Raw genomic sequence first — 16,755 nt, forward strand, 5'->3', positions numbered from 1 at the left:
GCCAATTTCAAGATGTAAAGAGAATATAAACGGAGTTATTGCGTTCTCTCTCTCTCTCTCTCTCTCTCTCTCTCTCTCTCTCACACACACACACACACACACACACACACACACACACACACACACACACACGGCGAGCAAAACATTACCTCCAACCCTCTATCACAAACGCGGGTATAGGAAAGCAAAGATTCTCACGATCTTACTGGTATAGTGTGAAGTGCCATTCTTCCGTTTCTCTATCTCTCGAACGTAAGTAGCAACCAGAGAGTTGTTGGTGTCAAAGTCATCGCTAGCAATGCACTCCTTAATCTCCTCCTGAAAAACGAGAATTATGTTTATATGAATGAGGTGGAGGAGGGGAGCAAGACCGAGGGTGAAACGGTATATGAATAAGATTGCTCCGAGAAGGAAGGAGAGAGGGGGAGAAGACTGAAGACGAGATGGGTGGGTGGGATGGAAAGGTACATGTATGATGAGATTGGTGTGAGATGGAGGGAGAGAGGGGGAGAAGGAAACCAACGACGAGGTGGAGGGGTGGGATCAAGAAGTATAGGGGATGTGAAGGGTTGGGGAGGAGAGGTGGATGAATGAAGGTGGTGTGAGATGGAAAGAGGGCAGCCTGATGGAGAACAACAGGGCAACATGGAGGCGATATGTTCGTGGCATACATTCTGACATGAATACATACATACAAAGAGAGAGAGAGAGAGAGAGAGAGAGAGAGAGAGAGAGAGAGAGAGAGAGAGAGTCCTTCAACATGAACACGTCTTTTCCACTTTTCTCGCTCCGTCCAGATGATTTTATTGAATTTAGGACATCTCGTAGTTAACGGGTTAGCGAAGGCTGTATCTATCGTCTCCACAGTGAAAAGACACTGAACTAAGGAACACAGCTGGAGGGCAGAACGAATGGAGTAGAAAAGACGACATATTTTTTGATCCTCAGTACTTGCATCTCTCTCTCTCTCTCTCTCTCTCTCTCTCTCTCTCACACACACACACACACACACACACACACACACACACACACACACACACACACACACACACACACACACATATACACACACACATTTTTATATATATATATATATATATATATATATATATATATATATATATATATGTAACTACTACTCATCATTCTCCACTGGACTCATTTCCCCCCTTCCTTCACCTCTAAAAAAGCTTTGATCTTGTTCACCGTCGCGAGTTCATTCTTCAGGACTGGTATATAAGACACGTATTTGCAGATGTTAGGCAGGAACCACACAGGGGATAAAAGGTACAGGTCTGCTGGCTGGAGGAACGTCTCTAGTATCTTGTTCAGCTTGATGTGGCCGTGGGGGTACCTCTTGCCCATCATCATGTTCCACAGCACATTTACCACGGATCGATGGAACAGCCGCTGTGTTGGGAAAGCAAGACCGTGTCTTGATTGGTTTATAGATGTCGTAGCTCCTCTTCCTTTGCAAATTAATCAGTGCATTACACTTCAGTATTCTCTCGTGTATGTTATCCATGTGTAATATGCAAAATAAATCGCCAAGGAAAAGGAGCTATGAAGCTTCTTATGTCATCTAGTATTACTAAGTTGGAAATCTTAAAGGGAAAGGAAAAACCTTATATTAAATAAAAAAAAGATGTCCCTTAGTTCATTTTATCTCCATTTTTCCTGTTCCTTGCCATGTTAAAGGACCCTGTTCCGACCCTGGTGAGGCCGCCTGTCACAGGAAGGCAGCTGCTTGCATGTGGTCGGTGGATCTGCTCGGCCAAACAGACCGGGGTAGAGCAGCACCAGCAACAACAACTTCACCACTTTGGCGCTAATACCCATCGTCCATACTAAATGCATGCTAGGGCTTATTCAGGACCTAACCTAGCCTACCTTCATTGGGATGGGATGTTCCCAAAACCAAACTAAACTAACCTAAGCTAAGTTAACTTAATGAGACTAATGCCAACCCATCCTAACCTAACCTAATCCAAGCAAACCAACCAAATCCAACCCACCCTAACCTAGCGTAAGGTACCTTCATTGAAATGGGCTTGTCCCCGTGCTTGGTGATGTGGTCCAGCATCTCGGTAATCTCCTGCAGCATGATGGGCTCGTAGCTGGTCTTGCCGAAGCCCAAGTCACGTAGCTGTTGGAGGAGGAACCGACGCTGCTCCTGCCACAGCTCTCCCCACGCCCCGCTGATGCCTGTGGGGCGTTGCTGTATTGCGTCACACCTATTTACACATGCACATACACGTACACACGCATTCACATGCGCATGTATACATGTTCACACACATACACATGCACACATATACACACATACACATACACACACATACAAGTACACATACATGTACACACACATACACGTACACACATACACATACATATTTATACACAGCTCAGAGTACGACATAGTGATACTCATGGGGCGTATTGCATTCCAGCACGCACACACACACACACACACACACACACACACACACACACACACACACACACACACACACACACACATCAAATAGCACCAGTTCGAAAAATGACTCCTAAACATAGGATAATTAAATCGTAAGAAGAAAAAATATGGTGCTTCATCGGAATAAAGTAAATACGTATGAAAAGTTCTCAGCATCTAAGAATACGTGGGGGAGGGAAGGCAAAAAATAAATAAATAATGAGGGAAAAGAGGAATGTGGAGAATAGACAGGGGTGGTGACGAGGCAAGGGAGTGGAGTGGGAGTAAAGAGACCAGAGACAGAAATATGTGAGGATGGATTGGAATGGTGATGGATAGAGCGTGTTTGCTTTCACCTGAGAGAATTGGTCCACTTCCGGAACTTTACTAACGCAGTATGTCGCCGATGTGTGAAATCGAGTGTCAGTTATGGGGTAGGAATGGGTCTCCCTGGTTACAAGTCTGACTACATTTTACAATCTACTGATCTCTGAGGGGTTGGGGATCTGTGTCAGGTTACAGCAAACGCGTAAGTGTGAGGCAGGAGAGGAATGGTATGTCTTGCAAAAAATTAACCCATTTCTATCTGATGTTCCATTTTTCTTTTTCTTTTTTTTTAATGCAAGGAAGAAGGAACCAAAGTCTAGGAGCGTGCAAATTGTTCCTTCCAAGAAAATGTAAACAAGGTAACAAGGAGCCAAATTCAAGATCCATTCACTTCGAGATGCCTCGACACACTGCGTTTGAAAAACTGCAGATCATAGGCAGTAGGAAATACAGACGGAGGGAGACAGTTCTAGAGTTGACCTGTTGCATAACTGAAGGACTGGGAATAACGGTTAACTCTTGCATTAGAGAGTTGGACAGAAAAGGGACGAGAGTTTGTTGCTAGACGGATGTTACGTGCCCGCCGTAGTAGTGGTGGGTTGCAAGCAGATAGTTCAAAGGAGCACTGACCATTGAAGCAGCGACAGAAAAAATAAAGATGCAACTGTGCGGCAAAGAGACAAAGATTGAAGGGAGCCAGTAAGAGAAGAAGAGTTAATGAGACAAAACGCCTTTGACTCCACCCTGTTGAGAAGAGCTGTATGTGGGGAGCTTTCCCACACATGTGAGTTGTTCTCTAAACAGAGGCAAACAAAACCCGTGTATAAAGTCAACAACCGTGCAGGGGTAAAGAAGGTACGGAGTCGGCTTAGCACACCTAAGCTCTTGCAAGCAGATTTTACAATACAGGTAACATGATCTTTCCAAGATAAATCCCGAGAGAATGAAACCCCAAGTATGTTGAAAAATGATGCAGGAGTGAGCTGGATATTATTAAAAATTACAGGGCACTCCTGTGGAAGATTTTGTCTGGTTGATAGATGTAAGAACTGAGTTTTTGATGCATTAAAACCAGCAAGATTATTTTTACCCCAATCATCGATATGAGCCTAGTCAGACATTTGATATGCCATAGCCTCATCGCTTGTTAGTTGAAGTAAGTGCTGAAATGGACGCTGCGAAAAGCGAATGGAAAGGTCAAGGGTGGAGTCATCAGTGTATGAATGGATAGGGTTAGATGTGCAGCTTAGAAGGTCTTTGATGCATAAAAGGATAAGAGTTGGAGATAGGACAGAGTCCTGAGGAACACCACTTTTGATAGCTCAAGGAAAAGAACGGAGGCCGCCTACAACAGCAGGCATCGAATTACAAAAAAGGAAGCTAGCACAGATAGAAGGATAGAAACCGTAGGTGTGTAGATTGGAAATTAAAGATATATGCCATACTCGATTGAAAACCTTTGAGATGTCGAGTGCAATGGCAAAGCTTTTGCTTAAGTCCAGAAAGAATGATGACCAGGGGTCTGAAAGGTAGCTAAGAAGATCATTGGTGGAGCATCCCTGACGGAACCCATACTGACAACCAGAAAGAAGGTTGTTATAGGAAAGATGTTTTATTTTATTATTATTATGAATAGACTCGAAAAATTTTTAAAATACAGGATGTCAAAACAATTGGGCAAAAGTTAGAGAGATGGGAGTGGTCATCTTGGGACAGGCCGAATGAGGGCAAACTTCCAGCAAGAAGAAGAGGTGCAAGTTGGTAGACAAAGACGAAAGAATTTACCTAGGCAGGATGTAAGTACAGAAGCACAGTTCTTGAGGACAACAGGAGGGACCCCATCAGGCCCACATGCCTTGTACGTACTGAGGCCAATGATGGCAGAAAATACATCAATTGAAGAAATTATAATGTCAGCCATGAGTAAGTCAGAGGGAGGAAGTGATGGAGGGACAGCTCTGGAATCTTCTAAGATGGAATTGGATGAGAAAGTCTGAGAGAAGAGATCTGCTTTATCAGTAGAAGAAATAGCTACAGAGCCACCAGAGTAGAAAAGAGGAGGAAAGGATGATGAGGTAAAGTTGTTAGAAAGGTTTTTAGCAAGGTGTCTGGAGCAGTGGGAAGAATTCGAGGTGGAGAGTTCAGAGCATTTAGTATGGATGAAATTATTTTTAGCAGAGCAAAGAACAGGCTTTGAACAATTCCGGGCAGAAACATAAAAAAGATGAGATTCAAGGGTGGATTGGCTCTGGTACCTTTTGTAGGCCTTCTCCTTTTTGTGGACAGCATTAGAACAAGCGTGAGCGATCCCTTTTTTTTGTGTGTGTGGTATTAGTCAGAGGATATGAGAAAGGAATGTATGCTTCCATGCCCGAGAAAATAACCTCCGTAATGTGCAAGGCATGCTGAGATGGCTCTCAGCAGTGGAAACAATAATCATTCCAGGAAAAATCAAAGAAGTATTGTCTGTGGGCCTCCCATTCATTATCTCCAAAGTGCCACAACCGGCGCTTCTTTGGAGGGACCACAGGCCGTACTGGAGCAATAGGACAGGTAAAGATGATAAGGTTGTGATTGGAGAGTAAGGTGACAAGGTTGTGATTTGGGGAGCCCAGTGGAGAGGAAAGATTAACAGTGCAAGAAGAAGGATTAGCTGTAAGGAAGAGGTCAAATATGATAGAACCTCTCCAAGGCGGTCAGGGATACGGGTAGGGTGCCGTACAAGCTGCTCTAAGCCATTAAAGATAGAAAAAAATGAGACTTGTTCACCAGGTGCAGCAGCGAAAGGACATGAGAGCCAAAGGTGGTGGTGAACATTGAAATATCCTAGAATGGAGATTTTCGAGAAAAGAGAAACTGATAGCATGTGTTCCCTCTTAGGTGTAAGACAGTCAAAGAATTTTTCATCGTTGGTGGTAGGTGGGGATGCCCACCATCCACTCACTCGATGTAGTGCTGCTTTGGGTGTCTGCCCTTTCCTCTCCCCCTGCCTTTCTCATCTGTCTTTCTTTCCCTCATTCTTTCCTCTTCGTCTACCTACATGTGACTTTACACTCCCTCTTCTGTCTTTCTTTTCTTCACTCTTTTCTCTTGTTTCTGTCTATGGGTGACTCTACACTGAGTGACAAGCCAAATGGTTTCCTGTACACCAAGAAACCATTTACTACGCTGGGTGGTAACCATGTAACCAAATTATGGCATCTGGTGGTTTAGTGAGTAATTAAGGCGCTCCAATTGGATTGAGCCGGTGTAGGTTTATATCCAAGGGGTCTTTGGGTTTTACTGCTTACGTAATGCCACTCAGGGATGAGTGAGGCTGGTCACTCACAACTTGCCTAGCCCCGAGCTCCTACGCTCTTCATGGGGCGGCATAGGATTTGATAATGTATGGATGGAAGTAGAACTGGAGGATAAGTAAAGCGCACAGATATAATTTTAGTCAGTGAATGACAGGAAAGCTGAAGCCAGAGAGTGGAGAATTCAGAAGATTCAAGTTCAGGAATATCAGATGAAGATATGTCGTTGCATACATATACACAACAGCCACCTATGACTTTGAAGTGAGTATAGAGAAAGTAGGAAGATGGAGAGAAGTGTCTGCTATCAGTCGCCTCAGACAGCTGAGTATCAGACACGAAGAGAAGTTGAGGTTTGGAGAAGGAGAGATGGTGCTCAACAGAGAGAGAGTTAGAGGAAAGGCTGCGAATGTTGCAGAAGTGAAGAAGAAATGAGTCAGACAGTGGTTCCAGGCATCTCGCTGGGTCGTCACCGGGAGAGGGGAGGATGACTGGGGCTTTGATGGTCTCACCCCCAGGGAGATTCCAAGGCTTGGTTATAAGACACCATTTTTGTTGAAGTTTGAGCAGGAAATGTAGAGTGTAATGTACATGTAGTTTGGTGTTGACAGTTAGAGGAACTTGTATTGGAAAGTATTCTGGCCTACGCTGTGTTACTGAAACACTGAAATAGTTCAGCAAAGGGGGATGGTCAGGAACTAGCCCCGAAGGCTGATGAAATTGGAGCTCCTGCTCTCCTTGTCATCAGCTTTCCATCCGCCTTGAGAGTACTGCCCTGCTTGACTGGTGCTACGGTCTACTCCCTATTTTATTTCATTGCTGAGTTCCAAAGTCGACTTTCTTAATCTTAACAAGGGTCTGGTGGTGAAATGGTTAATGAAGGCGGTATCTAATCCCTCCTTTTCGAAAACTCTCATGTGCTGAATAAAATAATCTAGCGGTTGCAAGATTAAAGAACACAATAGGTATTTGGAGAGAAGAGGTTAACGCTGTATGGGAACGATAATGACGACGTAAGGCACAAGTTAGTATGCATCTAGAAATTTGATGGGAGGGATGGAGGACAAAAATGGAAAGGGTGGATGGAAAAGTGCGGGCAGGACAGGCTGGAGTGGTGGTGTAAGGTGGGGCATGGCTTGGGGGATACACCCTATTCAGACTGGCACTGTAGGTGAGGTGGTATACTGGCACTGTAGGTGAGGTGGTATACTGGCACTGTAGGTGAGGTGGTATACTGGCACTGTAGGTGAGGTGGTATACTGGCACTGTAGGTGAGGTGGTATACTGGCACTGTAGGTGAGGTGGTATACTGGCACTGTAGGTGAGGTGGTATGGGTGAGGTAAAAGTACATGTAAAAATACTCTCCAACAATAAGAGAAACAAGAATACAGGCATGCAGCACTCCTGGACAGTGAAGGTCAGCATCTGTTCTACAGCTACACTGCATCTTACTCATAATCATAGCAAGTCCATCTCTTTCCTCCTTGACGCTTTTCATCAACAAGCGTCATCCATGGACAGAGATGCATGCCAAACCTCCTTCACATTTGGAGCAGACTAGTGTGGGGTAGTGAGAAGTAGAGGAGGATAACTATTGAATGAATCTGTCCCCGGCTGTACGTGACGCCTTGTTATAAAAGACAAAAATCTCCATTTGTACATACCAAGGTTGCCAGTACGGCCATTGGTGGTGGTGTAGTTCCTTCCTGTTGAAAACATCATCTCCGGACGGCCTGTTGTGGCCTTTTGTGCGAACACCTCTTTCATTGTGCTCACCCCGCTCACCAACACAAGTCTGCCCAGTATATCATCATCATATCATCATCATCATCATCATCATCACTAGTACCAACATCATCGTCATCACCATTTCCAGTACCAACATCATCATCATCATCATCATCATCACGAGCACAGTACCAAAATCATCACCATCACCAGGACCATCATCATCATCATCATCATCATCATCATCACCATCATCATCATCATCATTTTCGGTTTTACGTCTACTTTCTATGTTGAACGAGTCATATGGATTAATCTGATAATATGGTGATGTGTTGTCAAGTGAATTGATGTGACGCTGTAGCAGGAAATAAGTGCCAACATGAGCGTCCATTGCTTTAAAAAAGTGAAGGGGATTAGAACCCCATTCCCAGCCCATCCCTAAATTATTATACCTAAGACTAATTTCAGAGAAATGTGGTCTTAGGTAATAGGATACTCGTATATTTTTTACACAGTTGTCCTGCTCAGAAGTTATTTTTGTATTGATAAAACAATAAGCTTTTACACACACACACACACACACACACACACACACACACACATATATATATATATATATATATATATATATATATATATATACACAGACACACATACATACACTCATATATATATATATATATATATATATATATATATATATATATATATATATATATACACAGACACACATTATATATATATATATATATATATATATATATATATATATATATATATATATATATATATACCAGTACATATGGAGCCTCTGTAGTACAGTGGTAGAGTGTGCGTTTCGTACACGGGTGAGCCAGGGTTCGCGTCCCGCCAGGGTAATAAACTTTGGGAGTGTTCACCCGGCCACATACTGCATTGGCTGACACAAGGGGTGCTGTGGTTGAACCAGTGTCGCATACTATAAAGTATGCATGCACCCAGTCGGCTTGCGCGGCCCGATTGCACTTGGTTCACAGACTACACACACATCCAAAGCCACTCCAACACCACAATTACACTTACAAGCATTTCTCACCCGACATACAATCTCTACCAGACAGCCTAAGCCACTTGGTAGAGATACATTGGCTGTATCGCCCTGACTTCGGTCGGGATAGGCCGGTCGTGCAGTGGATACTCAAACGGCTGATGATGATGATATATATATATATATATAGATAGATAGATAGATATACATATATATACACACACACACACACACACACTTCCATGCATATATACAGACACACTTTCATGCACACGTACATATATATAATAATAATTTTTATTTTATTTATTTTTGTTATTTATCATTTTCTAATTTTTCCTTGGTTTTATATTTTTTAGACCTTATAAAGAAAAACCTAAAGACCCTAAAACTAATCACCTAACAGACAAATCGCTAACCTATACTAAATCCTACAGAGACAAATAGCTAGACCTACACTAATGGTAAAAATACCTCGACTAACAGAACACCATCGACTGCAGATATGTAATGCCTTTCTACATTACATACCTGTACTCATCACCTGCTGACTGTCAGTCGAGGCACAACCTAATATAGGGGACATCACAGTGGCGTACCTGAGGGGGGGCGGAGGGGGCTGTTTGAAACTGCTTCCCCGGCACCCAATTGAGGAGGGGGCCCTCAAAAGCCTTAAAAATTTATAAGCTTTTTTATTAATATTAAAATATATATATATTTATCATCCTGACAATCCCGGCTGATATATTAGATAAGTTTTGAGAATGAGGGGGAGCGAGATTATTTGCGGGGCCCCCCTCCAGGAAGGGGGCCCCGCAAAGAACCTAGCCCCCCGGGCCCCCAGATCTCTAGGTACCCCCCCTGGGACATCAGTATATGAAAGAGAACCAGACGAGTCAGGAACAGTTCCATATACGTCAGCTGTCGGCCCTAATTAGGACAACTTAATCAAGATGGTATAATGTATTTACATAATATGTACAAAAAGTGGAGAACCTCGCCCAACAGGTGTCCGGAATTCATGCAAATCATACAACACCCCAATTCCTGCAGCCTCACTATTCTAGGAGCATAATCAAGATAATACTGACAAGATATATTGGAATGTTATTCGCTACAAAACACACAGACCTTCCTGTCCTTTACCATGGAAATTTTTACCTCCTTATTTTTCATCAGCTTGTCCATTCCTTGTCCTTAATGCCCTATCCTCAGATTTTAAGGAGCTAAGAAAAGTACCAATCTCTTCTGAATGTACAGACTTAGCCATCCCTGACTTAGGTTTCCCAGTCAGTTGGTTAGTGGTTCTTTTCCCTATTTCAGCCTTCTGTATATTTTCAGCAGGCTTTACTGTTGCCTAAAAATGTTTACAGAGTCGCATTAAGCCCTCCTCAATCATCTCGCAGGAGAAATCATCCTTTTGGAACCTACCATACAGGGCATCCTTGGTTCTAAGTAGAGGCTTTAAGGACAGTTCTAGAAAGCACCCAATCTGCTGCTTCAACATCTTCGTAAGTACTATCTATCTATTGCCAGACGCCTCAATCCCGTTTGGGGTGGCCACAAACAAATCGCCTCCAAGTCGCCCTGTCCCCCGCCATTTCACTGCCCTGCTCCCAACTCACACACCCCTCTCTCATATACCTCTCCACCCCATCCCTCCATCTCATCCTCGACCTCCCCCTCCCTCTTGTCCCCTCCACCTCACTCACATACACTCTCTTCGTCAGTCTTTCACCCTCCATCCTCTCCTAATGGCCAAACCACCTCAGTGTGTTCCTCATAACGCTTCCTACCACATCCACATCCACACCACGACGCTCCTTTATATTCTCATTCGTCAGCCTGTCTCTCCATGTGACTCCACAGGCTCCTCTTAAATAACTCATTTCCACTGCTCTCACTCTCGACTTGTGTCCTTCCAACAACGTCCAAGCTTCACTTCCGTACGTTAGAGTTGGTATCACAATACTGTCATGTAGTAACTTTTTCACTTCCATGCTCACTTCCCTGTTTCTTATCACTGCTTTCAAAGAACCAGCAACCTTTCTTCCCTGCTGTACCCTTTCAAGCACTTCACCCTCCAAACCTCCATCCTTACTCATCACACTACCCAAGTACTTAAACGTACTTACATTTTCCAATTCCTCACCATCCAACCTCGCTGTACATTCACTGACTTCACCTCTCTCAAAGACCATCACTTTACTCTTCCCTACATTCACCTTTAGATTCCGTTTCTTACACACTCTCTCAAACTCATCCACCAAGCCTTGCAGCTCCCCTTCGTCTTCACTCAACAACACAGTATCATCTGTAAACAACAGTACAGGGAGTTTCCAAACACTATCCTCTCTCACCAGGGCCACTCCAACATCCATATATATATACATATTGATGTCCCCTATATTAGGTTGTGCCTCGACTGACAGTCACCAGGTGATGAGTGCAGGTATGTCATGTAGAAAGGCATTACATATCTGCAGTCGATGGTGTTCTCTTGGTCGAGGCTTTTTTAACATTAGTGTAGGTCTAGTTATTTGTCTCTTAGGATTTAGTATAGGTTAGCGATTTGTCTGTTAGGTGGTTAGTTTCAGGGTATTCAGATTAGGTATTTTTGATTATAAGTAATATAAGGTTAAAAATATAAAAAACTAAATAAAAATAATAAGAATAAAACTACAAAAGAATAATAAAATAAAAATTATTATATATATATATATATATATATATATATATATATATATATATATATATATATATATATATATATATATATATATGTACGTGTGCATGAAAGTGTGTTCATATGCATGGATGTTTGTATGTATGTATGTATGTATATATATATGTTCGTATATATATATGTATATTTGTGTCAATATATATACATATATATATATATATATATATATATATATATATATATATATATATATATATATATATATATATATTTGCCTTAATGACCAGAGGCTTCGGCCTCAATGGTCGACAAAAAAAAAAAAAAAAAAAAAAAAAAAAAAAAAAAAAAAAAAAATTAAAGGTTAGAACAGACAAACATATGGGTCAGTCGGGCAGGACAGGCAGCAGACTCAGGTCCCCTCCTTACTCAGCTGTAAGAGACCATTTTGAACCTTGTAATATTATACTTATGTTTATTTAAAAATATTAGCTTCTTTATCAAACATTAACTTAAGATGCTAGAATCAATATATATTAAGACCCGTATCCCATCTCTAAATAACACTGTGTCTGCAGTACTTTATTATGTTACATAATTCTGTTTTTCTACCACTGTGATAGAGGAAGAGAGAGAGGAGCAGATCAAGCCATGATGGAGAACGCACCTCCTGCTACTGCCTGTGACCCGTTGAGGGGGACATCCAACAGACCACAGTCTCCAGCTGCCCAGAAGATCAGAGGGACCGTGGCATAGTTTAATGTTAGGGCGTGGTATGGATTCATCAAGTGCCAGGATACTGGAGCTGATGCTTTTGTGCACCGCCAGGCCATCATTAAACCAAACCCACGGGACCTCCAACGCTCCCTTGGTGATGGGGAAATGGTGGAGTTTAGCCTCTTTGGGATTCCTAAGGGTCCTGAGGCTCAGGATGTTACTGGGATGGGAGGTGTGGCCATACAGGCTTCTACCTATATATACATGGCTACGTTTCACGGCCCAGGGACGCCAGGCCAGGGATCCTGTGAGTCCTGGGGAGATAAGCACTGTCATGGAGATGTGCATCACCACGGCGAATGCTTTTTGCGGGGGTGACAAGGGGGTTTTCCATGTTCTCCTACTCATTATCTTTGAGGAGAATGGGCTGCTTCACCTCGTCATCCCCGAGTGCTTCGCACGCGATGTACACTCAGTTCCTCACCGACAGGAGAGCCGGGCCCAGCAGCCATGACCTGCTGCCCCCTGCACAACACAGCAGAAGAGGCTATGGCTGGAGGCTCCTCTCAACGGGCAGACTGCAATTGCGATCACAAACCCAGCACCGGAAATGGACACAGCAACGGCCGAGATACACCATCTGCCATCAAAGACTGAGGAGGGGCAGGATTCTTTTGACATCATCTCCATGGCCAAGGCAGTGTCGACCAGCTCCTCAGCCAACGAGGTCATTGAGTCCTACCCTCTTCCGATAGTGAGACGCACCCCATCTTTTCTTCCCATCATGGACCACAAGGATCAGCTAGACGTATCCTCCTACCGACACTTCCTGACTCTCAGTGCCCACACCCAGTTGTACCAGCTCGAAGCTACCATCTACTCGAACCTCTACCATCTGCTCAGGGCTCCCGACCAGGGTGAGGCAATCCGACCAGTGTTGTTTGTCCGGGGAGGAGGTGCATCTAGCTGATCTTTGAGCATTCTACCACATGCTCCCTCCATGCTTGGCCCCCTAGATTGGCTGTCTCATGCGGTGCAGGATTGCTTTGTTTACTTTTTTGAGAGTTTGAAATATTTGGCCTAATAACCCACATTGCGGGTGATGACCGTTAAAAAAAAAAAAATACCTCTGTTATATTTGCCTTAATCACCAGGGGCTTCGGCCCCATTGATAGGTAGGCAAAAAAAAAAAAAAAACTACCTTCGCAGCCCCCTCTCTTTTTACTTTTTTTTTTTTTTTTTTTTTTTTTTAAGACCGTGTGTCTGTGTGTGTGTCTCTTCTTACACAGTAATGTGATTGATTTCTAATGTTCTGACTTGATTTTTTTCCCTTTTAGATAACTGATGACATTTTAAAATCGAAGCATTTGTAATAAATATGCTGCTCACGTCTGTGCTCATTGTTCTCTTCCTTCTGAAGCTGATCGTATATTAGGATGAATCTCCTGCTGAATGCTAAAGCTGATCTCGATGTCGATAATTGCAATGCATAACATAGATGGTAAAACTAGCAACACTGCACTTACTTAAATTACAGGCATCAGAACATTATATTTCCAAGGTATAATAATCTGGCCTCACCTGACGTTGAACATGCCAAAGCTTGCCATGTTGCCGTATTTCTTCCTGATGTCCTGCAGGAACTTCCTAGAGGGTCCCAAGGGTATCAGGTGGAGGGAACCGATCAAGGGCAGTATCGAAGGTCCTGTAGAAGAAGAAGAAGAGAAACCGTAAAACAAATGTCTATCAACAGCACGAAGGCCATTAAAGCTGACAATCCAGTTTTGCCAAGTCACAGTTTTCCCTTCCCCTAGAGAAAAAAAGGCAGTCAGTAACCGATTATTACTGGTGGATAACGAGAGAGAGAGAGAGAGAGAGAAAGTCCAAGAACGCAACCAGTCCGGGAGTTTCCAGTTGCAGGCTGGATGAGCTTACCACTACACCACCGACTCCCCTCCCTGTGAATGCTGTGGATAATGGGTCGTATTAGGTGTGGTTTTGGAGATCTTGTAATACCTTTTCCTAAGCGATTTATTTTGAAAATTATGCCTCAGTAGCCTCTTGTGTTCTTCTAATGCAAATTATATCGATATTAAAATGACATAAATAAAATGCAAGAGAAGTTGTTGTGTACGTAAAATAAATAACTCAGAAACAGGTACTACGAAGAGAACACAGGCCAGGGAGACATAAGGATAGTCAGCATTTTCCTTTTCTCGTCCTTCCTGGAAGAAAAAGAAAAATAGTTACACGTTATTTCTTCCCACAAGATTTGTTTCATGTGAAGAACAAGGAAAGAAAATGTTGAATCCTTCCACTTTTCTTCATTCCTGCAAAAACAGATCTTATTTGTACGACAATTTTTCCACACTATTTACTATATAGGAAGGATAAGGAAAGAAAATACTAAATCTTTCTGTGTCTCCTGTATTTCCTGCAAAAACAGGTACAAATAACAAGAAGGGAGTGCTTTTAAGAGGACTGTAAATTTGCTCTAAACCCCTTCAGCCCGAGGATGGTTTATTTTGCTTGACATCCCATAGACAGCAGACTCAGCTGGTGGAAAATTCTTGAGTCTGCCACCAGGAGGAATAGGGAGAGAAGAAGATGAAGAAAAAAATAAGATTAAGATGACTGATGATGATGATGATGATTATTATTATTATTATTATAAAAGGAAGAAGAAAAAAAGAGGAGGAGCAGGAGGAGGGAAAGGACGAGGATGACGAGAAAGGAAGACCGTCCCATTTCCGTGTTTCTTCCCACAGTCAAGTTCAGGAGACTCACCTGGCGGGAAGTTCTTGGGTTTGCCACCAGGGGAATGGTAGAGGAGGAGGATAATAAGGGCTAGGAGGATCGTCAGCACCCAGCTCGACGCCAGCAACTCCGCCAACCGGCTCAGTAAAACCACCATCTTTGTCTATTGGGAGGGAAAAATGGTAGTCAGCTGAAATTCCGTATTATGTTCATATTGAAATCCTGTGTTATATTCAATTTCCTTCCACCTGATAATGATCCCTAACCCCTTTCAGCTTAGTCGATGGCCAGGTGTAGTCAGACTGGAGGGCGGATCTGACTAGTAACCAAGGAGACTCGTTCCTAAATTGTAGCAGAAGTTTATTGAATTTCGCTCAAGCACAACTTAGTATCCAAGCTGTGACAAAAACCTTGTCCCGTTACATGAAAACAAACGATTATAGGAATTATAATTAATGACTAATTATAATGAGAAGCTATTATACTGACTATACTGACAGTCTGTAATTAGAATCTGTATTATAATGATTATATTGGGTGGCCGTAGGCCTATACTATATTAAGGGGCTGAGATAGGTAGCTATAAAGCGAGGCTATGTTATAATCAGTCTATTTAGAAGCTGTGTGAGAGGCTTTGTTATACTGACTATAATGGAAGGCTGTGTTATGCTGACTATAATGAGAGGCTGTGTTATGCTGACTATAATGAGAGGCTGTGTTATGCTGACTATAATGAAAGGCTGTGTTATGCTGACTTTTTTTTTTTATGCTAGGAAGAAGGAACCAAAGGCCACGAGCCCGAAATACTGTTCCTTCCAAGAGAAAAACGAAGTACAAGAGAGAGCCAAATTCAAGATCCGATCATTTGGAGGTGCCTGGACACACTGCGTTTGAAAAATTGGAGATCATAGCTAGCAGGAAATACAGACAGAGGGAGACAATTCCAGAGCTGACCTGTTGCATAAAAGAAGGACTGGGAGTAACGGTTAACTCCTGGATTAGAGAGTTGGACAGAAAAGAGATGAGAGTTTGCTGCTAGACGGGTGCTATGCACCTGTCGTAGAGGTGGAGGAATGCAAGCAGACAGTTCAGAGAAGCTGTGACCATTGAAGTAGCGACAGAAAAGAGATAAAGATGCAACAGTGCGGCGAAGAGACAGAGGTTGGAGGGAGCCAGTAAGAGGAGGAGAGTTGATGAGACGAAAAGCCTTTGACTCCACCCTGTTCAGAAGAGTTGTATGTGGGGAGCCTTTCCACACATGAGAGTTGTACTCAACATAGGGGCGGATAAAACCTGTGTATAGAGTCAACAATTGTGCAGGGGTAAAGAAGGAACAGAGTCGGCTTAGCACACCTATTCTTTTGGATGCAGATTTTACAAGAGATGTAATATGATCTGTCCAATATAAGTCCCGAGTGAATGAAACCCAAGCATGTTCAAGGATGATGCAGGAATAAAATGAATATTGTTAAACATTAGTGCGTATACCTGTGGAAGATTCTGTCGGGTTGATAGGTGTAAGAACTAAGTCTTTGATGCATTAAAAACAACAAGGTTATTTTTACCCCAGTCAGAGATATAAGCCAAGTCAGACATTAGGTGTGCCATAGCCTCATCCCTTGTTTGTTGAAGTAACTGCTGAGATGGACGTTGCAGGAACCGAATGGAATGGTGAAGGGTGGAGTCATCAGCATACGACTGGATAGGGTTTGATGTACAGCTTAGAAGGTCATTGATGAATAAAAGGAAGAGAGTAGG

General features: G+C 42.8%; 1 protein-coding gene across 1 annotated transcript in view; it reads right to left on the reverse strand.

Moving 5' to 3' along the window:
* Positions 1–15,154, reverse strand: part of LOC145392347 (cytochrome P450 2J3-like) — a 31,361-nt gene extending 16,207 nt beyond the window's left edge. Inside the window, exons 1-6 of the mRNA XM_080266748.1 lie at positions 15,028–15,154; positions 13,822–13,945; positions 7,747–7,877; positions 2,036–2,205; positions 1,180–1,410; positions 207–318 (exon numbers count right to left, since the gene is read on the reverse strand). Of these exons, the coding sequence (XP_080122874.1) occupies positions 207–318; positions 1,180–1,410; positions 2,036–2,205; positions 7,747–7,877; positions 13,822–13,945; positions 15,028–15,154 (895 nt within the window). The remainder of the gene's footprint in view (positions 1–206; positions 319–1,179; positions 1,411–2,035; positions 2,206–7,746; positions 7,878–13,821; positions 13,946–15,027) is intronic.
* Between the last annotated feature and the right edge of the window lie 1,601 nt (positions 15,155–16,755).

This window comes from Coenobita brevimanus, chromosome 22 (assembly GCF_032717465.1).
Source record: "Coenobita brevimanus isolate Jiangsu-jjx chromosome 22, ASM3271746v2, whole genome shotgun sequence".
In the NCBI taxonomy this organism is placed as follows: Eukaryota; Metazoa; Arthropoda; class Malacostraca; order Decapoda; family Coenobitidae; genus Coenobita; species Coenobita brevimanus.